This window comes from Euleptes europaea, chromosome 4, assembly GCF_029931775.1.
Source record: "Euleptes europaea isolate rEulEur1 chromosome 4, rEulEur1.hap1, whole genome shotgun sequence".
Lineage (NCBI taxonomy): Eukaryota > Metazoa > Chordata > Lepidosauria > Squamata > Sphaerodactylidae > Euleptes > Euleptes europaea.
The window spans coordinates 70,269,018-70,294,263 of record NC_079315.1 but is presented as its reverse complement, the minus strand read 5'-3'; the positions used below and the strand labels follow the sequence as shown (position 1 = coordinate 70,294,263).

General features: G+C 40.9%; 2 protein-coding genes across 4 annotated transcripts in view; both read right to left on the bottom strand.

Moving 5' to 3' along the window:
* The window catches only part of PGGT1B (protein geranylgeranyltransferase type I subunit beta), a 44,234-nt gene extending 37,421 nt beyond the window's left edge, over positions 1 to 6,813 (bottom strand). Inside the window, exons 1-2 of one of the 3 annotated variants that reach the window (XM_056848270.1) lie at positions 6,695 to 6,813; positions 1,629 to 1,747 (exon numbers count right to left, since the gene is read on the bottom strand). In XM_056848270.1, coding sequence (XP_056704248.1) covers positions 1,629 to 1,710 — 82 coding nt within the window. In that variant the 5' untranslated portion in view covers positions 1,711 to 1,747; positions 6,695 to 6,813. Of the gene's footprint in view, positions 1 to 1,624; positions 1,748 to 6,694 lie in introns of those variants that run through there. The other 2 variants (XM_056848269.1, XM_056848267.1) reach the window with 2 other exon arrangements.
* Positions 6,814 to 9,372: 2,559 nt separating this feature from the next.
* CCDC112 (coiled-coil domain containing 112) lies at positions 9,373 to 23,641 on the bottom strand. Its single transcript, XM_056848266.1, has 9 exons — positions 23,530 to 23,641; positions 22,653 to 22,774; positions 20,408 to 20,497; positions 19,483 to 19,558; positions 17,676 to 18,060; positions 14,698 to 15,111; positions 12,925 to 13,020; positions 9,492 to 9,610; positions 9,373 to 9,416 (listed from the first exon to the last, which is right to left on the bottom strand). Exons 2-9 carry the CDS (start codon positions 22,768 to 22,770, stop codon positions 9,386 to 9,388), a joined length of 1,329 nt encoding a protein of 442 aa, XP_056704244.1. The 5' UTR covers positions 22,771 to 22,774; positions 23,530 to 23,641; the 3' UTR covers positions 9,373 to 9,385.
* Between the last annotated feature and the right edge of the window lie 1,605 nt (positions 23,642 to 25,246).

The window sequence follows — 25,246 nt, the reverse complement described above, 5'->3', positions numbered from 1 at the left end:
TAACTTGTCCCATGGATTTATAGAAATCTAAGTATTATCATGGATTGATGGGGAGAACGATCTTTCAACTAAATTATGTCTGTCAGAAATTGATGGCACACAGAGGCTTGGTGAGGTAAAAGTTCAAAACAGATTTTATTAATAACAGCAACGTAGGGTGAGGAGTCAAACAGGTAAACTTGGTTTCAGAATGGTAATAGGTTGGTCATAAACCAATAGTAGGCACTTTATGCTTAAATATATGTACAAGAGAGAATTGGTTGTTTTCAGATAGTAACACTTAATTCACTTCAAAAATGCTGGATGCTTGTTCTCACTGAGAGGTTTGCTTTAGTTCATCAGTTACTTGTTCACTGGAGTTTACTTAAAACATAAGGTTCCTTAAGTTTCCTGGAGTAAGGAACTACACGAATCACTCCACCAGTTTAATCCTTAAACTGGACTGGGTTCACTTCGGACTCTAGAGAATAATTCTCCTCAACCCTTTTAGGGATTCCTCAATACACCTGAATTGACTTCCCTCTCCTTGGTTTTGAGAACTCTCTTTCCCTCAGAGCAGTCTCCCAATTTCAATACCAAGATGCACTCTACACACTCAGAGTTAACGTCTTGGTCAAACAACTTAAATAGGGTTCCTTTGATTTTAACTCCTGAGGACAAATCCTCCTCAGACAGCCCACAGCTCTCACTAGCTGTTTAAAGCTCTGTCCATATCCGGTGCTGAACTGACTCTCTCTCTCTCTCTCCCTCCCTGAGTTCTGAATGCCACCATTTCATTGGCCACTCCCAGAATTCCTTACCTGTCACAACCAACTGGCTCCTAAGCCAGAACAGCTTCCCGGATTTTTGCATTCTTCACAAATATGTATTTTTATGTGAATGCATTTACTGAGATTTGGAATTTTTAACTGTAACGGTTCCCCCCCTCAATGTTTTTAACATATCATTACTAACCATGATTCTTTGGGATAGTAAGGGTTTGGGATGGCCAAGATATTTGCCTCTGAATGTTGGAATGGAGAGTACCCTGAGCTCTGACAGGAATGTTTTTCTCCCTACATCTCACCATATTAACTTTGAACAAAAACACTTTGAATTCATTTGATATTTCTCCAGTGACTTCTTACAGGAGTAAAAAGCTTGGCTTAGCATTAATTAAGGTAATTAATTACAGCTCTGGCAAGTGATCACATCAGCAAGTTACATATATTTCCTGTAAAGCTAGTCTAACAAGGGCACATATTCAACAGGAAAACAATGTAATAACCTACACACTGTAATGAAATTTAAAAAAATATGGGAGTAGAAAAAATACCTTCTAGCTTCACAGAGTACAAACGATACTGGGAAACTCTTCTGAAGTTTTAAAGAAACAATAAAGACATTTCCTCTACATGAACACATCCATATACTACAGCAAAGCTCATCACTCTTGTGGAATGTTGCTCCCACCCACAGGATACAGTAATTTTAGAACTCCTAAGCATGTATTGATGTTATCACTGAAATACGTATTTGCAATTGCTCAGTCTCTCTGTGAACCAGAGACAGATCTCTAGTCTCAAAAGCAAGAAATGGTACAAATGAGTGTAATGAATGCCTACAAAAGAAAAATTAAACTCACTCACTGTCTTCAGTGGGAAGGACCTGCAGGGAATATATCCATTCTATTATGTTCTCTTTGTTCACCACATCTAAGGAATCCAACATATCCAGACCAGAGAGAGCAAAAAAAGCAACTGTCAACCTGAAAATGAAAAAGAGGCTTTTACTACCTGTCATCAATAATAAATGGATTGTTACATATGAAAACTCATAGTTCTGAACAGTATGAGCCACATAAAAGGTATCTATATGTATGTCAATTCCAGCATGAACGAAGACAAATGGCAGTGCTATAATTTGACACAAAGCCACAGGGAATTACTCACACACAATTCTTTAAGAAGGTGGCTGTGCTGCTGTTAGGCTTAGCTGATCAAGTCTACTTTCAGCCAAAGAGTGGAAAACTGATAGCAGCAGCATCTCCCTGACAGGTGAAACACATAGCGCTCGAAGGAAGCTGCATATGAATGGCTCATTGAACAGTGGGAAGCAGCTTCTTCAGCACTGGGAACTGTTTCAAAAATATCATAAGACAAAAAGACAACTAATGTATATATCTTACACCATTTTTTTAGAGCTTCAAATCATACATGTACTGAAAAGTAAGACAGTATATTTGACATGAAAGCTACTTTTCTGTGATGTGCTGAACAACATGCAATTAACTACCTGTGAATGAGGCGGCCATATGAATGGGGCAAACTGTACAGCCACAGGGGATTACAAGGAGAAGTGGCTCATGTGACTGCACATCTAATTTAGGATAAGACAGAAAGACCACGTTACACAGTTGTTTTGCTCAAGGTTTAACACAAAATAAAAACTATACAAAAGGACTTTTGAAATGTGGTACCATCACTTAAAAGTCACATGGGAGACAACAGCAAGAGCAAGGGACACTATTTCAGATGGTAGCGGTAGACCCACAAATGGCTGAGGAACTCCGGATGCCTTTACATGTCATTCACCAGAGTTCTCGGCACAAACTGAATTGTCCAATAAATAGCATAGCACTGTGATGTACTCTTAATTCTCTGACTATTTCTTCTATTATGTTGTCATACCTGTTTGACATTGCTCTGCACTCACTATATAGGGATTATGTTGTTTGCGTGTCAACTACAGCAGAAATCATACCACTTAAGATCCTTTGGCCCAGTAAGCAAACTGAGACTAATAAGATTATATCTAATTAACTACACAACAGGTTCAACAAAACTCCTACTAAGGAGTTGTGAAACACATCAATAGAGTGTCATCAATTCTCTGTAGGCGTTTATGTGCAGGTTATTTTCATTTTGGAGGCTTACAAGTACTCATGAGATAGAGCAAGTAATTAATGTTTGGATAAGGAATCATTAAAGCCTCAGAATTAATTAAACATGATTTACCCTTCACTTTGCTACCTTAGAAGTAGGTGTAGCTTTATCTACCAAAATTTTGCAATGTGATAATCAAATAATTTCCACACACATTCATGCCTGGTGTACATATTTCCTTTAAAACCATTTTTCTGTTTCAACACTGGGACCACATTTAGCATAAGACAGAAAGTCTACACTACATAGCTGCGCTATGCTGAACGTTTAAAACAAAGTACAAAAGCTACTAAAGGACTTTTGAAATGCAGTATTGATTACATTCCTTGCATAATTATTAAGGAACATAGTGTAATTAAAAAAACACAGATTACGTGCCTCATTATGGCCTTAGCAGTAGAACTCTATAGACAGCTGGCTACATATACTCGAAAGCATATTCAAAAGCGAATGATACTATACATATCTTAACAAGGAGAATGACATAAAATATCCAATAGGTGTTTTCTGACCAGTAGCAGCCTATCTATAGGGCAGAACATAAAAGAACACTTGTCCTTTACACTTTTATAGAAAACGCAATAGGCAGTATGTGAGGCTGCTCCTCTTGTTTAAGCAAGCAATTCATCACTTTTAAAATGACCAGTAGAACAAAAAGGAGATTATTCAAACAATGATGAATCCCTCAGACAGAGCTGAGCTTTCAAGCTTTTAATAAGGAGGGGCTGCCCTAGTTTGTCCACTCCCCTTTTAAAGCCTTCCCAGTTGGTGGCAGTGACCACATCCTGTGACAAGAAATCCCACAAATTAACTATACACTGAGTGAAGAAAGACTTCCTTTTGTCTGTCCTGAATCTCCCACCTTTCAACTTCAGTGGCTAACCCCAGGTTCTAGTATCATGGGAGAGAAGTTTATCCCTGTCCACCCTCACCATGCCATGCCAAATTTTATAAACCTCTACCATGTCTCCCCTTACTTGCTGTTTTTCTAGACTGCCCCGTTTTTCAGTTCTACTCCTCAGTCCACTTCCACAGCATCTCTTTGTATCTCCTTCTTGCATCACCATCCCCATGATCCATTTAATACATATTTTACAAGGTGATATCTGTGGGACCAAAGTCTTTAAAGTTCCAAACCCACACCAACTTTCTTTGACATTCCTGTACCGCTGCCCATCGGCTTAGGATGGAAAACTCCGCAACAGATTTCCTGGAAAAAGTTCGACGCATTTTTCTACTTCACATTTCTAGGGATACTTTTATAGACACTTTCATTTTTTTTCTCAAATTCCTGCCAGAAAACTGTATTCCCTTAAGATTTTCAGGCATTTCAAGAAAACCCCAAATTTATTTCTCGGCTGAGAAAGGCTTTTGGCTCAACCCTTTGCACATTCACTCAAAAGTAAGTCTCACTTGGTTCAAAGGGGATGAATCCCAAGTAAGCATGCATAATTCTGAAGCTTTAATTCCTTTGCAACAGGCGAGCAGGTGCTCAAATCAAAACTTTACGTGAAAGGGGCAGACTAAAGGCTATTTTTGGATCTTCTGAAATAAAGGCCACTATCAGCATACAAGAGAGCCAATGTGATGTAGTGGTTAATTTGCCTGACTAGGATCTGGGAAACCCAGGTTCAAATTTCCACTCTGCCATGGAAACTTGCTGGGTGAATTTGGGCCAGTCACACACTCCCAGCCTCGACCCTGACAAATATTTGGATGGGAGACCTCCAAGGAATACCAGCCGTGTGCCGTAGAGGCAGGCAATGGTAAACCACCTCTGAACGTCTCTTACCTTGAAACCCTATGGGGTCGGCATAAGAAAATTGTGACTTGACAGTAATATACAGTAAATATTCTTTTGAACACAGCCAGTTCTTGCCATCCATGTCTTGATTGGCTTTGCAACTAGTTGTGAGGACCAGTAAACGGTACACTGTCAGAGTTATAACAGGAGGGTAACCCTGACCATCAGTGCCAGCAAGGCCACAGGCCTTCTAGGTACACTGGTAAGTCCCTCAGCTTGTACTACAGATTCGCCATGAATGTCACACCACCGTTTCCCCAAGTATTACCCCTGAATCTACTTCACAGCATTTCCAGAACAACAACAAATCTGCTTAGAAAAGAGACAAAAGTGAATGTGTGTGTGCGGAGGGGGTTTACCTTATAGCTTCCAGCGAGCAATACAGATCAGACTAAAAGCTCACAGAAATAATGAATTTAACTTGAGAAATATTAAAGGTTATGTTTTGATCTAATTCAAATGATTCAAGTAGAAAAATTACTGATATAATTTAGATTATAAGATAGTGTGATATATAGTTAAACTTATATATGAAATATTATAGTGAATTAGAACTTAATTACAAAGGGAACCACAGATATATTAAATAGATAGAGGAGGGGAGAGGGGAAGTCAATAAGATAGAATTATTTGTAGCGGTTAGACAAAGATTGTTTATGTTATACAAATATGTAAATTGAATGTTGAAACTAAATGTGATTTAAGTGGAAAATAATAAAAAAAATTAAAAGACTAAACACTCACAGAACAAAGAATAACTAAAAGGATGAGAAAGTTTCCAGGTATGACGTATTATTTCTAGTGAAACAAGATAAAGTGCGGTACACAACTCTGAAGGGAATACTGAACATTGGGGGGGGCCTGTGGAATGTGTTCTTATTCCCTAGAAGTTCCACAGCCCTGCTACCTCAGCCTTCCTTCAATGCCCATGTGATTACCCCCCCCCTCAACGCGCAAACATATTCAGGGTAACAGAAAACGTCAGCCACCATTATTCATCACTCAGCCAGGGCTTGGTTTATTTTCAGCTGCTACAGAGCAGATGACGAAAAACACCTTTGAGCATACACAGAATGATGAAGATAATTCCCAGTGGGTCGCCGTGTTAGTCTGTCTGCAGTAGTAGAAAAGAGCAAGAGTCCAGCAGCACCTTAAAGACCAACAAGAATATTTTCTGGTAGGGTGTGAGCTTTCGTGAGCCACAGCTCAGCTGTGGCTCACGAAAGCTCATACCCTACCAGAAAATATTCTTGTTAGTCTTTAAGCTAAGGTTGAAGCCACGGTTGGCAAGACCAGGAGATCCCTCAGTCATAACCAGCAGTAAACAAGGGCAAGAGCACCTTAAAGACTAACAAGAATATTTTCTGGCAGGGTGTGAGCTTTCGTGAGCCGCAGCTCACTTCTTCAGATTATCTGCTTAGAAAAGATGATGATGATCTGAAGAAGTGAGCTGTGGCTCACGAAAGCCCCTACCCTGCCAGAAAATATTCTTGTTAGTCTTGAAGGTGCCACTGGACTCTTGCCCTTTTCTACAGAATGACGAAGGCAGCTTTGCCTCTCAAGAGCTCATCCCCTGAAAACCGCGTCGGCCTGTAAGGCGCTCCTGGGCTCGGATGTCCTGCAGGCCGACGCGGAGCGAGTCTCCGTCAGGACGCAGCGATCACATCTTGCCCTGCAACGCCAAGGGCCAGGCGATCAAGAGCCTGCGGGTCAGGGAGGCTTCTCTTCGGAACCAGGCACAGATCCTGTTGCGGAAGACCCCGCTCGGAGTCCGCGACTGCTGCCGCCTTCGCACCACAGACCGCGAGGGGCAGAATGGAGCCCCCCCCCCCTTCCCAGAGCGTATGACCGGATGCGCGGTCATCTCAGGTCACAATCACCGGGTGCCTCCGAGCCCATCGTTCGTTGCATCCCTCCAGAGGCACCGCTTGGAAGCTCTCGCGGATCTCCCCCGCCCCGCAAATACCTGCTGGTCTCCAAGGACGAATAGCGCTCGGGCAAGATCTGGAGGCAGCGCTGGAAGAAGCGCACGTGCCGCTCCTTGAGGAAATCCAGTCGCTCCCCATCGCCGAAGACCTCCTCCTCTTCCTCCCGCACAGCGCCGGCCGCCATGTTGGCCAACCGCTCCCTACCCTCGCGCGCGGCGCCGTCCCCGGCAGCACCCGGTCACGTGACGCGGCCTAGGCGCTATGCTAATTGGGGCGTCCGCGCTCTCGGGGAGGAGCGGCCAGAGGAGGCGAGCTCGGCCCCGCCCCTTGCGGAGGGGGGAGGCGGGGCCTAGCGCTAGCGGCGCTGACCCAGAAGGGCCTTCGAAGCTGCCCGGGCGGGTTGCGGGCGTCTGATCTCAGCGCTTTCAATGCAAGCCCTTCGGCACAGGTGGCACTAGCCGAATTTGGACATCTTTTCAGATAAGTGATAGGACAGAGGCCAGACCAGCTGTGAGCCTTTCAGGGGATAGAGAGGCATCTTTGTAGGAAAATATAGCATAACAGAGACTAAAGCTGTATGTACTTAGGTCTCGCCGGCAGCCCGATCCTTTACGGTCATATAGACCACAAACTCATCTGGACTCAAGTCCTCTTCTAGACTTGTTCCTAGAGTGGCCAGCGAGTATAATGTGTCACCTGCACCACTGGTCCCCCCCCTCCACTTTGTAAAAAAAAAAAAAAAAGCTTTTCACTTGCCCCAATAAAATAATGTTAAATGTCTGCTTTTTAAATAATTAACCGACTATGACTGCAAACATAGCAAGGTGCTGGAGAGGGATAAATCGGCCCTAACCCAGATAGCCCAGGCTAGCCCAATCGTGGAAGCTAAGCAGGGTCAGCCCTGGTTAGTATTTCGATGGGCGATCACGAAAAAGTCCAAGGTTGCTATGGAGAGGCAGGCAATGGTAAACCACCTCTGAACATCTCTTGCCTTGAAAACCCCTGTGGGGTCGCTATAAGTCGGCTGCAATTTGGCAGCACTTTCCAATACTAAATCACCTTTCTGAATCCACCATAGACTATTTCCACTCCCCCCACTGTTGTGCCTAGAAAAACGTTACCCCAGGTAGATCTGATCAAGGATAACGCACTGGAGATCAGGAATTGCTTTTACTGCTTATGCTATTTAATGGTACCAGTTTAAATGTACAAGCTGGGTTCAAATTTCTCCAGCCGAGACCAAAAGCATCATACTGCAGAAAGAATCACCTTGTCATTTAGAATTGATCAAGCTTTATAGACTTCTAACAATAAGGATACATTTTCTAATTTTCCCATGGTGTCATTTTCAACAAGCAGTTCTGCAAAGCAAGTGCTTTTGCTGAGACACAAAGGTCCTTGTAATGAGATAATGAGCTAGCAAAGCAGAGAAAAACCGGCAGTGTTTTGGGATGTTGCAGACTGAGGAATGTTGGGTGCTTTATGCAGACTGAACAGAAAGGAAGAGAAAGGAGAGGAAGGGGGGGCAGTTCTTGACACGCATCTATCTACACGGATGTCATGTCTAAAAGGAGGATTCCTGCACCTGTTTATGTACACAGGGGCAGTTTATAGTGCCACAGGAAAAATACCTTTATTTGGGGCACTTCACCATTAGCTGTGTATTGTTTTACCTCCAGCTAATGAAGAAGGGTAGCTAAAGGCCTGGACATAAAACAGGTGCACACTTAGAAACAGTAGGCCAGTGCCTAGCAATGTTTCCCCTTTCTCTTCTCACATATGTTGAGGCCAGCTTTTCTGCAGTGCAAAAGGACTTCAATTTTAATTCAGTATTTGACAGTGTTTGTTCTGGGAAACGCCTTCTGTATTTTGCTGAATGCTTCTGATGACTTGGATATATCATACGGGAACTCAGCTCTATTGGCCGAACATAGTTTCCCTGCATCCTCCCTCCTGAAGCCCTTATAATCAAGGTTCTGGAATACTTTTGAGCGTGACAAGGGGTTGCAGATAGGGGAGAGGGTGTGTGGCCATCAGTCCCCACCCATCCCATACAATCAGAAGTGGTTTTTGCTTATCTGCCTCGAGTCTCAGAGAGCAGGGTGGAATATAAATAGCCAAATAACAATAATAGTGATAATAGTAGGCCACTGTTGGATTCAACCCTTGTCTTGAAAGTACACCATAAATCACAGTTTAAGAATTCCTGCTCTACAGAACTAAAAACCCTAAAGAAAAATATGAGAAACTGTCTGCACTATACTATTCAAAGTATAACAGCACATAACTATTTGATAAAGACTAGAATGTGGAAGTCAAAACTGGCAACTTAATACTTGGTTTCACTGCAAAAACGTGGTTTGGAGGATGGGCGATTAGAAAATAATTCATATTTTCACCTTTAGGGTGATCTACCTCAAGTCTGAGTTCTGAACATCAAATGTATCAGCAACTTGCATTTCTATGGTTAAACAGAGGTACATGAGTATCAGCCAATGAGAACTGCATTTCTAACTTTGGTTTCTAATAGTAATAAAGCAATATGCAAAGGATCTAAGAAATAACTGGTTTTATTTTTATATACAGCCTTTACTTTTTGCATGTTTGATCATTTTGTTTAGCATAACATACAATTCACATTTACCTAACTTCATCCTAAATACAAAATGCAATCCCTTCATCCTGTAATGAAATTCACAAAATGATCCAAACTTAATGCAGACATCCAGCTATAGCCCTTGTCGCCAGGTTGGGACAGCCCTATAAAAATAAATTAGAGTGAGTATCTTCTAATGGAATGAAAAGATGTTTGTCTATTTTAATAGAATTCCTTACCTGTGTGGAATATGCATAAGTGGCTCTGTACCCACTGGTCCAATCTCTTTTGTTCGTTCCTCCCAAACTTTTGTGAGTTTGTACAGCCTAGATGGGTCTCGCAGTACATTGATTTCAACCTATTTGAAATTATTTTTTTAAAATCAGAAAATGTAATGTTTGGTATCTCAACTGAAAGATTCTGAGTAGACAGGCTTAGCATGGCACTGCTGACTTTGTTCTGGAAGCCAAAAATGTAGCAATCAATTTGTTATGCATTTGATTTTTGTACACTTGAGCAGATGTACAGTTTCCAGATCTTTTAAAGCATGGAACACAGGGTTTCTTCTTTCTGAGGAAAAACTTGCTATGATAGTAATTCACAATGCCATCCTAAGAACATATTCCTGGGAATAAGCTCCACTGAATAAAATGGGTTTTACTTCAAGTAGACATGCTCAAAATGCTCCCTAAGCAGACAGACAGATATAGAACTTAAGTGGGGGGGGGGAGGGTTGGGGGCTGTGAAACTCATGGGAGGAATCCCACCTCCCCTGCATTGCCAAGCCCACTGCAGCTCCAGGCCCACCACCCACCTTTGAGTTGTCTGCCACTAGGCCTGGAGCAGCTCCTGGTATCCACTGCCGCCAGCTCCCAAGAATCAAGGCAAGTATGTTGTCACATATGCACAGACAGCACTAATTTGGGGGGGGGGTTTAAATCCCCCAATGTTTTTTTTTTTAAGATTTCAGATTTTTCTGCAAACCTAGGGGTCTTCCAAGTTTGCAGGGAAAACTGTTTACTGCCAGTGTGGCCCCAATCCACAGATTTAGATATTTGCTGATAGGGGCTACTCATTGCTATTAGATACACAGAGTTCAAAAGTAAAATTTAGTTTTAGGAACAGCTACGGTGATTAAGCCCTGGCCTGAATAAGCTCATGCAGGTCACCATACGTTTTCTGTGATCCAAGGGCAAAAAAAAGGAGGGGAAGGTGATTAACCCATCCAATAGGTCTCTCTCTGTCCCCTGACCTGGATAGCCCAGGCTGACCCTCAAATCTCGGAAGCTAAGCAGGGTTGGCCTGGTTCAGTATTTGGATGGGAGACCACCAAGGAAATCCAGTGTTGTGACATGGGGGCAGCCAATAGCAAACCACCTCTGAACCTCTCTTCCCTCGAAAACCCTACATGATCACCATAAATTGGCTGCGACTTGACAGCAAAAACCAAAAAGATCTCTGAGAGTAGCAGTGCTTATGGAGCCCTCTGCTAATCATTAGTTCTGGGTGGCAGGAGAAAGAAAGATATAATTAGGACATGTACACATGAAATCAACTAAAAACAAGGTGAAGTATATCCATGAATATGCAGAAAGCTCCCTATACTACATGCTCAATCAGAATAAAGGCATTTTGTGCTGCGCAAGAACCTCTGGCAATAGGATTTTACCCACAAACTTTTCCTCACTGGGTTAGAATTAGGGATGCCAAGTCCCCAGCATGCCAAACTCACACACATTTGAGGCAGGAGCCAGTAATGTCACATTGAATAGCATTAGTAATGGTAATGCTTCCACTCACCACTAGGAATTGTAACATATGGTATTTCTTAATGTGTGTGGACACAGATATGTGACTTTGAAGAAACACTAGAAAGTTACTATGGTGTTAATGCCAGATTACTGACTCCCATCTTCAGTTTACGGATGCAGTAATTACAAAAAGCAGGCAGACACAAAAGAATTATATGAATGTGGGCTAGTTAATGACCCTGAGATTTGAACTTTAAGACTGTGCCCCAAAACTTGAGGGCCAAAGCATGAGACCTAGCAATTCTAACCAGGATTGGTGTGTAATATCTGTTTAGAAAAATGAAAAAAGGTGGAGAACAATGTAAGTCTATCCTTAAAAAGAGTTAGCAGAATATGTAAACCACTAATTATGTAACTACTCTTACATAATTAGTTTTACACATTTATTAATTCTGTGATAGTGCTACGTTCATTACATTTAAGTTTTTTTTTAAGGTTAGCCATACCTTTTTCCTCAACCTTTTTTTAACTTTTGTTTAGTTTTAGGGGATTGTAGGCTCTTCCCCAGCCCCTTTTGATCCTCAAATGTCAGTTTAGAACATTTAAAAATTCCAATCAGTACTCCTTAAGCAAGTTCACAAATAAACACTTTTTCAAAACACTGTATCTAATAAATGATTGCAAATATTTTAAACAAGATTCTGACTTTCTGTTATTAAAGTCATCATGGAATGAAAGAAACCATTGTGATTTTTTTATATCACCCCTTCAAAATAAGGCCTGCAGCAAGAGGAAAACAAGAAGAGTTCGTTCTTGTACTTCATGAAAAACATTATGTTCCATTGTAGAGCGAACATTTGTCTTTCCTTCGGAGGGAAAAAAGTGGCAAGAATAACCATTTTAAAAGTTCTCTCTTTTTTGTGACTCTTCCCACATAATTTTACATTAGCTGCAGAACCACCCTAAGCTCATTATATATGCTCCTGGATCCCTCTACAAGCTGCTATTTAAGCAGCAAGATTGGGTATAAAATACCCCATACTGTGAATCTGGTCCCTTCAAAGAGCCTAATCATCTCATATTTTCTCAAGGAAATGTTTGCAAGTTAGATCACATAGAATCAGAGTTGGAAGGACCATTAGGGTCATCTAGTCCAACCCCCTGCACAATGCAGGAAATTAATTCCCCCAATACCCCCAGTGACCCCTACTCCATGCCCAGAAGATGGCAAAAAACCCTCCAGGATCCCTGGCCGATCTGGCCTGGAGGAAAATTGCTCTGTGACCCCGAAGTGGCGATAGGCATTTCCCTGGGCATGTAAGAAAGGGCCACAAGAGCCAAGCACTGACACAACACTGCCTGTTCTCCCTCTAAGTTCACAGAGTCAGCATTGCTGTCAGATGGCTATCTAGCCTCTGCTTAAAAACCTCCAAAGAAGGAAAGCCCACCACCACCCAAGGAAGCCTGTTCCACTGAGGAACAGCTCTATCAGAAAGTTCTTCCTAATGTTTAGCTGAAAACTCTTTTGATTTAATTTCAACCCATTGGTTCTGGTCTGACCTTCTGGGGCAACAGGAAACAACTCCGCACCATCTTCTATATGACAGCCCTTCAAGTACTTGAAGATGGTTATCATTTCACCTGTCAGTCGCCTTCTCTCCAGGCTAAATATGCCAAGCTCCTTCAACCTTTTCTCATAGGACTTGGTTTCCAGACCCCTCACCATCTTTGTTGCGCTCCTCTGGACACGTTGCAGCTTGCCTACCTCCTTAAATTGTGGTGTCCAAAACTGAACACAATACATGTAAACCAAACCAACTCTTTAAATGAAATGTAATGGAAAGGATCTTATAATGTGAAGTTTAGGGTGCCTTTCTGAGAAATAATGCATAGGATCGGCTGCATGACAAATTAGTGTTACCTTCTCTCTCAACTTGGACAATCTTTTTTCCTTTTCCATCTTTTCTTCTTCCTTCTTCTGTTTTTCTAGAATCTGAAGCTCAAGTTTATGCAGATCCTAGAAAACAATACAACAAAAGAAACATTTATTTCTAAGAATAACAATAAAAGGAACCCTCTGTATTTAATGGTACAGTGGGGGGCTTGTGCCTGTCACAAAAGCAGCAACACTAGACCACTTACAGGCAAGGTTTGGGGTTCTATCTACTCAGGGGACTACTAAGCTATGCAAAAAAATATGACTTTGCAATTTAATTTTCAAAATAAGAATTAAAAATTGGTCTAAATATAGTTCATGTTTGCTCAAGTCCTTCGGAGCTTATACAGTTCTGGATGAGGACAGATTTGGGGGGGTGTCCACGGGGAAGATTTTCAAATCAATTAGCCCCTCTCATCCTCATGCATCCCCCACTCGTTTGCTTTAATACCTAGCTACTTCTTAAGTTGCAATAATTAAATTTGTTAAGAATAATTTGCCATACAGAAACTACCATCATATTCCTCTATATCTGGATGATTTAACTTCTGCTTCCATTAACAAAGTGACTAAAGTCCTACTGTGTTCATTGGGGCTTACTCCCAAACATGTGCAGAATTGCAGCCTAGGACTGAAATCCTGCTAACTATAAAGTCCACCCAAAATCAGTGCTCAGGAGCAGGCTGCAATCCTAAACATATGTTGCAAAAAAGAAAAAAAAACCATATATATGGAACTATAAAAGTTAATAACAAAAAAGCAAACATTATATTCCAAAAACTTCAAATTATAAATCTTAAAAACTCTGCATCCATCAATTTTTGGTTACATATATAGGTACCTTCCCCTAGTATTAAAAAAAAAAAAAAAACCTTTTCAGTAAAATAGCACTTGTACATCTGGGGATGTCACACACTTACAAGTATCTTTCTTATAACTAGGTACAATTATAAATAACATAAAATACATGTAAACCAAACTAAATTTCTCTCTCTCCCTCCCACTTTAGTTTGTTTTCACTGTTTGCAATCCTAAACACACCTGGAAATGCGCTGCAACCAAATCAACAGGAGTCACTTCAGGGTAAACATATTTACAATTTGTGTACAGCTATCACTGACTACAGAGTGGGTGGCCACTTTAGACCTAGATACATAAACTAAAAGTGACTAATTCCAGTCACACAGAAACAAATTATTCTTGTGGTCCTGTACTATCAGAGGAGACTACCAGGCCAGCAGGCAATAGATTACATAAGTTTTAGATGAGAAATGTTTTTCCGTGCTTTGTTAGCTGCTTGATCCAAAAACCTCGTATGAATCGATGCATCTGAAGGGAGAAGTACGTCTGAGCGCAAGTCCACCTAAACAGCACTCAGGAACCTCAGAACTGTTTAGGTATTGCAGAGCTTGCCTACACAACTCTGAGATCCAGCCTCTACAGCATAATCTGTTTTTATGTCAGCAGCAGAAGCTCGTGAGCAAGGCAAGGAAGAAGCTGTCACTCCAGCCCCACCGTTGCTTGTGCCATGAACAGCAAAACAGTTCAGATAATTGCTGCCTTACTACGTCAGTCAGTGCAGAAAGTCCCGTTTTCTTCCAAGAATTGTGAATGCATGGGGCAGCGTTTTATTGATATCCAGTGTGCGATATAGACAGTTAAATCTTATTAAATATCTAACAGTTTTGTGGTACCACACAGATAGAATATAAAGTACATTTATAGACACACATACAAATTTCAAACAAGACTACTCACTCGCTCTTGAAATTTAAGAATTTCTTCTGCAGCAGTTCTTTTCCTTTCTTCCCTTTCAGCTTCCTCTCTTTTCTCTTTTTCAAGCCTCACAAACTCTTCCTGCTCCTTTTTCTGCCTACCATACTCTTCCAACAGCAACTTTATCTGGAACTGCCGCTCTCGTTCTCTCTGCATTTTCTTCTCTTTCTCTTCTTCTTCTTCCAGTCGAGCAGCTTGCTTCATTGCATGCTCTATTGCTTTTTGTCTTCTCCATCTTTTAAGGTCTTCCAAATGCTTTTTCCTTTCTTCTTCAGCCTTTTGCTTCTGAGCTTTTTCCCACTGAAGATTTGAGGAGTGTGCTTTTTCTGGGCTCTGTTTTGGGGCTAAGATTTTGTCCCTTTCTTGTTGTTTTTTTGTCTTCCACTTTTTAATAGACTAGATTATAATATAAAAACTAAATTATATTTCATGTACTGTCATGCTAATTCTAATTTTCTGTAAAGATAATATCAGGACTGAAGAAACTATTTCAAATTCTTCAAACTGTAAGGAATGCAGGCAACTAGGCATTTAGGTATTTGCATAGCCCTAAATACAGAGGACAGGTTGACAGAATTTTACTAAGAGGTTTTTCTTTGCTAAGTTAACATCTTTGTGCCTCATGCATCAAATGAAGGTAGTATTTACCAGCACTTTATGAGCACCTGCCACTTAGGGGGCTTTTTAGTGATTGGTCACATGGTTGTAGTGCTCTTCACTTTTTAAAGAAGGGCTATAGTAACATAAGTTGCACATGAGTTTATGATTAGCTTAAAGCAAAACAATGCTTTCTATTTCACTAGCTGTAAAGCCCAGCTACTGCTTCTTGGCAATTTGAGGAAAGAAGAGCATGATTTGTAGCATAGACGAGTCCTTAATTCTTCCCCCACACTACAGTTTCTCTTCTTCTTTCCACCAACTGTTTTCCTCCAAGTTCTACAGTCTTATTACTTCTGCAAAGTGCCCTTCTCATGTCCAAAACTTTGTTGTTGCAAATGACTCTATTCCAGCCCCTATTTGAACAGGCAAAGACAACCAGCAGGAATTTAAACATATGGAATGTGTACTGCCTTACTTTAACTGCACGTCTAACAGAGGTTTTTGTAAATTGTTCAGCATGGTGAACATTTGCATATGGCAAGCCATTTATGGGGAACAATGTAATATGCGGTTGTGACAGTTTTCTCTATATCAGCACAGATCTTATATATATTTGTGCTCACAAGCATAACAATCAGATTGACCCTTTTACATATTAAATGTATCTTATTCCCAAAGTAAGGCAGTAGTTATGATATACAGAAAACCCCTTAATCCCTGTGAAAATGTTCATGATCAGAATAACAATTTTATTACACAAAACAGTGCATATACTTTGTATCATGCAATATTTTCAAATATGATGCTTTGGTTAAACATTTTTCATTTTCAAAACTTTTGTTTCCACTGACAAAATAACCAACCTGCTCTTTTAATCAGGTACATTTTACCAATATACTAGTACAAAGTAAGAAGGCTGTGAGTTGGTATGGCCCTTTGTAGGACCATGTGACACATCCCAGCTTCAGCTAACCCAGATGCAAGTAAACACAGGTGGCCAGAAATGGTGGCACTTCATCACTGATAAGCAACAGCCACTTCTGCACTGATTAATGGCCCTATCGCTTTACTCTGCTCTGGTTAGACCTCACCTAGAATACTGAATTCAGTTTTGGGTACAGCAATTTAAGAAAGATGTAGACAAGCTGGAACGTGTCCAGAGGAGGGCAACAAAGATGGTGAGGGGTCTGGAGACCAAGTCCTATGAGGAAAGGTTGAAGGAGATGGGTATGTTTAGCCTGAAGAAAAGACTGAGAGGGGATATAACCATCTTCAAGTACTTGAAGGGCTGTCATATAGAGGCTGGTGCTGAGTTGTTTTCTGTTCCCCAGAAGGTCGTACCAGAACAACGGGTTGAAATTAAATCAAAAGAGTTTCCATCTAGACATTAAGAAGAATTTTCTAACAGAGCGGTTCCTCAGTGGAACAGGCTTCATCGGGAGGTGGTAAGCTCTCCTTCCCTGGAGGTTTTTAAGAAGAGGATAGATGGCCATCTGTCATTAATGCTGATTCTATAACCTTAAGCAGATGATGAGAGGGCAGGCATCTTGGCCATCTTCTGGGCATGTAGTAGGGGTCTCGGGGGGGGGGGGGAAAGGTAGTAACGAATTTCCTGCATTGTGCAGGGGGTTGGACTAGATGAACCTGGTGGTCCCTTCCAACTATGATTCTATAAAAGAGGCAGAAGTATTAGGGAAACAGCAGAAACAGAGCAGTAGCCACACTGAGCTCCCTCCTGGCTTGGGGGGGGGGAGGTATCAAAGGTTTATCAGTAACCACAGTAGCAGCAGTCATTTCATCATTAGACCCCACAGTAAGCAAAAGGGGGTCAACAAAGGAAGCACAGACCAGTGAAGAAACTACAGTTCCTGGCTGCCTGCCTATGCATCTGTACTTTGCCAATGCTCAGCAGCTTTACTTGAAATGGCAAACAATGAACCCTCATGGCTGACTTTCCTGGAGGTACAGGTATGAAGGGAAGCAAGAAATGGCATTTACCTGAGGCTCGACATCTCAACAGAGATGCACCCCAGATGCACATAAAGACCAAAAACCTCCCTATCAATGGTGAGTGTTCAGTTCCTGGTGAGCTGTGTTCTCTGTGGGAATAGAGATGGGGAAATAGATACAGGGTTGGGAGGGGCAGCAGTGTGATCTTTCAGAGCTCAAAGAAAGACTCATTCATGCTCTTGGTCACTGCAAGGGCATAATACTATGCTCCCTTAACAAAATGGTACAGGTAAAGTATAAAACCCATTGCAACATACAGAGCCAGAAAGATGAGACAAAGTGTAACCTTTCTGTATAATTTCTGAAACATATGCTGTTAAAATGCAAGTACAGCTTAGCAAAGTTCTTACCTCCTTTTTTCTTGCTTCTAAAATTAGAAATTCTTGATACCATTTCTCATGCTGCTGAATATCCTCTTTTGTTCTTTCAGGAAAATAATCATGGGCTTCCTCAATATATGATGGTTTTCCTTTATGCTTTGTCCACAATTTCAGAAAAACCTGATGATCATATTCATCCCACCCTCCGTATCTTCCTCCTGTTTGCTGAAGAAACCTTTCAAGCTCTAGTACCTCATCAGGCAGATGATTTTGAATCTCTTTATCTACTGGAATTGTGCCTTGCCTGAAAGCTTTTTCTGTTGCTGAAGTACCCAGTGTCCACCTTTCAATTTTTCTCTCCAAGCCATTAAGCTCATTAGTAGAAGTCTTCTCCTCTCTTATAAGCTCCTCATAGCTGTAAAATAAAACAAACAAAACACAATAAACCAACCACTGATTAGCAAAATAACTATCTAATAGTCCTAACAACTGGGGTCAAAATCTAAAGAAACGTATAATTAATTCTGCAAAGTTGTGTCTTGTTTTCCACGAAATGCAGCTCGGTATACTGCATCACAAAATGCTTTTAAAACCAAGTGGATTTGAAATAGCAGTTACTGGCTGTTCAGTCAAAAATCCCGCTGAGATCACAAAGATTTCTGAGTATATTTAACATATTTTTTGATAGTGCAAGCCTAAGCAAAGCTATACCCTTCAAAGTCCATTGACTTCAATAGACTCAGAAGGATATAACTCTGCTTAGGAATGCACTGTGGATCCTGGCCAATAAACGTTTGAAATATTCAGGATTCAGATACTATGTATGCCAAAGGAGGTTTTTTTTATTGCTTTTTAAATGATCATGTACAGCTCTTATCTATAAAAGTGCAGGGAAACAGATTTAACTGAAAAAAGAAATCAAGAAAGTATAAATTTAAGCTAAAAATCCTGAAATATGGAAACAAATCAAGAATTACATAGTTCTTTCAGAGTGCTTCACATATATCATCCTTACAATAATCCTGCAAGTTATGTCAGACTTCATGTGCTGCAGATAGGGAGCTGAGACAAAGAGTAGCCTTCCTGGCAGAGGTAACAGATGGACCAAATATGTCCTGGTTCACAGCTCTGTCAAGATTACAAGTCTGTCAGATAGTTTGACAGGTGCAGGATAGATCAGTGAGATCTAAGGATGATGTAATCAGCCTGGAAAGTACCTGGGGAGCTAGAGAAAGCTGGCCTGATCCAGTTAGAGCCAGGTGGCTGATGCAATGCTGATGCAATACCAGGATAATTGGATATCTACTGTGATTGGTGGCTGCGTCCACCAGGTGTATATAATGAAGTGAAACCGCAGTTCTATGCGGGATGTTATGAGCGGAGAGTGTGAAAGGAGTATCTGTATATATTTCTGCACTGTACAAATAAACTACACTTTTTCTATGTGGCCGTGGACTTTCTGATGGGTATCCTGGACAAGACTGCTAATCCGCTTGGCTTCCGCGTCAAGCTCATCCTTAGCCACTATTCCACGGTTTTCCATAGGAAACTTAATCATTTTCAGAAGAGGGTGGAATAAATTCTATAATCTAGTGTGATTTTTAAGAGACAACACAAAAAAATTTAGACCTGTTCCTATGGCTATGGATAAACACACACAGAGAGAGCTTTCTTCCATTCATCAAAACATTTAAAACAAAACAGTAAAACTAAAGAGAAAAAATAGAAAACTATACAGACAAATGCATATTTATTTGCAAATACATATATATGTATTTGCAAACAAATTGCTATGTTTTAACCACAATCAGGTTTAGAACCAAAGAAAGCAGAATACATTTGTCGTTGTTGTTCTTTGAAGTTGTTTATTGCATTTTCAATTTCTTCCATAATTTCTTTGAGTCTGTCAACAACTGCAAAACAGAAGAAAACATTAATAATGTACAGCATTTTTCATGTAAGATGAGATAGCAAATGTATTTGATAATTCAATTTAAAGAATAAGGAAGTTCTAGACAAACAGGAAATTTCTGTTTACACGAACATCCCACACTGTTCCTAATATCCTTCAATGAACATTAATATCCTAGCATCCAGTGAACTCACACTAAGGACAGCTATATTGTCATCAACAACAGAAAACCTAACATCATGTCAGAATTATTTAGATAAAGAAGTAACTCTTCCATGATAGCTAAGCAAGGATGGATACAAATTAGCAATCCTCATTAAAAATAACAGGTGGGCAACATTCTGCAGATGAAAATTACATTCAGAGTGATCCTAAATACGCTCACTGAGAAATCACCCTCTGTCTTCAGTGAGATTTTCTCCCTGCTACGTGTGCACAGCCCTGACCTGAATAGCCCAGGCTAGCCCAACCGTGTCAGATCTTGGAAACTAAGCAGCGTCAGCCCTGGTTACTACTTGGATGGGAAACCACCAAGAAAGTCCTGGTTTGCTACACAGAAGCAGGCAATGGCAAACCACCTCTGAATACCTCTTGCCTTGAAAACCCTATGGGATCACCAGAAGTCTACTTCACAGCAAAAAAATAAAATAAAAAAAAATATGCACAGTCCTGTAGCATTTGAAGGTTCAGCCGCAGTTCAAATTAATTTAAGTCAGAGTCATCCAAGTCCTTCTGATTTACAGACCAGGGAAACGTCAATACCACTTCACTGCTAACACAGACAAAGGGTCACTCAAAACACAAGGAAACAGGATTTTTTTTAACTTGCAAAAGCATTAATAAGACTTACATTCTGGGGTTGGTTTCACATCTTTCAATTGCCGCTGAAGTCCCTTAACATTATTATGAATTTTTGTCAGTTGTTGCTGGATTTTAACTTCTATGGAAAAAATGTGGTTTAATTTTAACCATGTCATTATCACTTGCATGTATTGCCTTTTATACTGTTTTTAGGAACTCTATATTATCTACTCATGTCTGATCATTTTGATTAACTGTTTCATCTTCCTTCACATACCTCTTTATCATTGGCAGCAACTTCTGCTCAATTTCCACATAATAAGAGACATTTCTCCTTCTATACTGAAACACTATTTTCTGAAACACTTTTATTTATTACATTTTACACTACTTTTTAGCCCCTACAATATGATAGCTAAAACAGCTTAAAGCAATTAAAGCATACAAACATACAACTATCAATTAAAGCATAATTTTAATGCAGTCTTGATTCAAACATTATTTACAAATTTTGTATCCTGCCTTTCTGCCTTTACAAGGGCCGCCAAGGCAGCTAACAATTTAAAGCATACCTGATAAAATTACAGTATAAAACAATTAAAATCAACCCCGCCAAACCATTTTTAAAAATAAAAATCAGAATTAAAATACATTTTAAAAAACACAAAAACAGCAATTGAAACATTGCTTAGGAAGGAGGGATCATTGAGGGAATGCCAAACAAAATAAAAAAGTTTTCACTGCTGATGGAAGATGGCAATAGAAGGGGACAGACTAGTCTCCCTGGGGAGAGAGTTCCAGAGCTTTGGTGCCATGACTGAGAAGTCCCTATCTGAAGCTGTCACCTGCCTAAGCTCAGAAGGTGGAGGCACCCAAAGCATACCCTCCTAAAATGACCATAATGGCTGGGTTGGTTCATAAGGGATTAGGCAGTCCTTAAGATATGTTGGTCCCAAACCATATAGGGCTTTGAAGGTTAAGACCAGCACCTTGAACTGTTCCTGGAAAAAACTGAAAGCCAATGTAGATAGGCCAAGACTGGAGTGATATGGTCCTTTTGACCAGCTCCAGTCAATTGTGATATGACAGAAAGATACCTGACTGGAAGGAGGGAGCTCTTAGTTCAAGCTGGTTCCAGGCATGATGGAAGGATACCTGACTGGTTCTTCTGAAGCCACAAGCCTCACTGTTTTAAATTCCAGCAAAAATGCATACATATCTAAAGCATCACATTGTTGCTACCACATTCCCTTTTCTCTTCCCTGTGCCTCCTTTTTTATTTTGACCCACACAAGCAATTTTACATGCCATTTATATTTTATATTCTTTTGAACATTAATTTCTTTACTAGATTGCATGATTTTATTTTCTGTCAAAAAGACAAATAAGTGAGTTTTAGATCAAATCAAGCCTGAACCCTCACTAGAAGCTAAAATGACTAAACTGAGGCTATCATACTTTGGTCACATTATGAGAAGACAAGAGTCACTAGAAAAGACAATTACACTAGGAAAAGTTGAAGGCAGCAGGAAAAGAGGAAGAACCAACATGAGATGGGATGAACTCAATCAAGGAAGCGACAGCCCTCAGTTTGCAAGACCTTAGCACAGGGTTGTCAGAAGTCGGAAGCAACTTGATCACACAACACACACACTGGTAGAGCTGCCCCTCCATTAACATAAAAAGAGAAACTAATTAAAAGAATGTCTCAATGGACACATCTGAATGTACATGGAGTGGATAAGGAACAATAATTTAGGATCAAGATGTTATCTAGAATATGGAGCACCGCCTGTGGAACAGTATTATGCAACTATCCATCATGCTGCCCAATCCTATGCTCATTTACACGTCCCTCCGAGTTTTAACCATGACTATGTCAGGATTGTACTCATAGTCCAGTACATATACATACTTTCAGTTTGCTCCAATAACCTGTTCCCGCAACCTTTGCACAGTTATAGTGTTTAAATTCCCTCTGCCTCTAATAAATGACCTATGTTACTCAAATGGAAACACTTCCAAAGACGATCTTTCAAATCTGATTCACTATACATACATCTGGGTGTCAAGATACCTATAATGTCAATGTCTGTTCTCAAATGTGGGGGGGAGGGGAGGATTCATTCTTTTAAACTCTATGGCAAAAAGATTATATATTCAGTGTTAAGATATAGCTCTGGTCTGTTTGTTCATGAGACATATACCGGTAATATAGCAGGAAATCCTTTACTTGAATTTAATTATCAAAATGACAGATTAAGAAATTAGAATAAAGAAAGGAATATTTTTACTTTCTTCTTTCCGGTTTTTAGTCAGTTTGTATTCCAGTTCTTCTAGTGTGCTGTACTCCAATCTAAAGTCACTTTTCTTGTGGAAGAGAAGGCTATTTTTATCCTTTTCAATATTCATAAACCTGGGAAAACACAGTTTAGGTTTTAAAAGCATATTCGACAAACCACATCCAACTATTCCATCTTTCCTCCAAGGAACTCCAGGTGGCACAAACGGTTCCCTCCCCTCCCCCCATTTTATACTAATATTTGTTTATAGCAATTAAATGAAAATATCAGATTATTTTCAAGAAGTCTTATTAAATGCTTCTTTTGTACAAATATCACACATAACACAGAAGACAAGCAAGAGAAAAAAGGGGAATAAAATAACACATAAAACTGTCTTTATTCTGCCTGATAGGCATAGTACAACCTAATTAAATTAAAGGAAGCACAAGGAAAATTTAGCAAGTAGTTGCAAGCCTTCAGAATCGACTGCAGCAGCATTTATAAACAGCTGCCAACCACCTGGCTAAGCATCTCCCAAAAGGCAATGTTTCCACTATATCCACTGCCTAAATTCCGAGGGACCATGTGTAAGCCTTGTAAAAATGTTTTCACCTGCATAGTCGTCCCTAGCCTGGAAACACTGCCCTCTAGAGGACATGCTTCCTACAGAGGAGGCAGGGTGAGTGGTTGCCTGGCAACAGAGCAGAGGGTTGAGAGAGGAACGCTAGAAGAAGTGGCCAGAGAGGAAACTAAGGCATTTCCCCTCTCCAACCCCTATGTATTTCTAAGGCACTTTCTCATCTGAGAAAAATATTTAACTTGTTACATTAATAGTGCTTCTCTACTGCTTTGGATCTTCTTCACTCATTACAAGATCTAAACTTACTGGGTTTTTAGTTTTTCTCCTTCTCTTATGAATTCAGCTTTTTTAATCTGTTCAGCTTTCTTCTGCCAGTTCCAAATATTTTGATCAACCCCTGGAGTACTGAAACAGTTTTCATTCTGCAAAGAACACAAGATCACTTATTTGAATCAGAAACAATGCATTAATGTGTACAGGGTAATTACAACAGGGAAAAGGAACAGCTAAAATCTTCATTTGGGCTTAAAATTATTCACATTTCACAGCAATGTTGTTCATTGTAATGACATCACATAAGCGTAGCAACAGAATATAGAAATAGATTATGCAGAAGTCACCCATTAAAAGCCTTAACACATCTTACAAATACTTTCATCGCTATAACATATCCCAAAGATGCTATAGCAACAAAGCACAATTCATTAATGGGATACTAATATTCAGGGATCCAGAGGGCTCTGGTGACACATGGGGCGAAAACGCATGGGAAGTTTTGCCTTGGATTTGCCACTCTCTAAACGCACATTTCCCCAGCCAGATTCTCAAAACTCAAAAATAAGCCCCCATGCAGAGTTCAGATGGGGAAAATGTGCATCTCGAGAACGGCAAATCCAAAGCAAAACCTCCCGTGCGTTTTCGCCCATGGACACATCTGCAAAAAGTTATGCTATGTTTTTCTCTTCATTGTAATAGTTAGAAAAGAGCAAGAGTCCAGCAGCACCTTAAAGACTAACAAAAATATTTTCTGGCAGGGTAGGAGCTTTCGTGAGCCGCAGGCTCACTTCTTCAGATACAGCTAGAACGTGCATCCATCCATCCATAATATGGAGAAAGGAACCGAGTGGGAGAGAAATTTACCTCCCGCTGCCTGGATCTCCTCGCAGTGACCCCCGTTGCCAGGGCGGCCATCTTGGAAGCCGACAAGCGAGGCGGGCGGACCTCACGGACGCACCGACTCCTTGCCGGAGCCGCCGGAGCTCGTTGCTTCCCTTTTCCGGTTCCGTCCAGCACGTGCTCGTCCAGCTCTTTGATGGCCGCGAGGGCGCGCCGTGGGCCTCTTTTGCTGCAAGAGGTCGCGCGAGATGCTCATCAAAGGTGCGCAGCGGGCCGGGAGGCTGTTGGGTGCAGCTTCATCCTGCTTGTTTACACGAAAGCAGCTTCCGTCGAATTCAGCGTGGCTTTGTCCTCTGGAGCCCTTCCAGAGTGCCGGGCGGACACACGGGGAGTGAGGGGGGGGGCTCGTCCTCCTCGTCCTCTCCCGCCGCTCAGAGAGGGTAGCGCCCCCCCCCCCCGGATTTCTCTTGGTCAAGAAAATGGCCTCCTGGAGAATAAGCTGGATAGCCTCAGGGATTGCGCTGTTCTACCTACGCATCAATGAGGAAATTGAAATCGTTCAAGACTTTCTGTTCCTTGGCTCCACCATCAACCAAAAGGGAGACTGCAGCCAAGAAATCAGAAGGAGATTGAGACTGGGAAGGGCAGCCATGAAGGAGCTAGAAAAGGTTTTGAAGTGTAAGGATGTGTCACTGGCCACCAAGACTAGACTAATTCACGCCATCGTATTCCCTATTACTATGTATGGGTGTGAAAGCTGGACAGTGAAGAAAGCTGATAGGAAGAAAATAGATTCCTTTGAAATGTGGTGTTGGAGGAGAGGGTTACGGATTCCGTGGACTGCCAAAAAAACAAATCAGTGGGTTATAGATCAAATCAAGCCTGAACTGACCCTACAAGCTAAAAT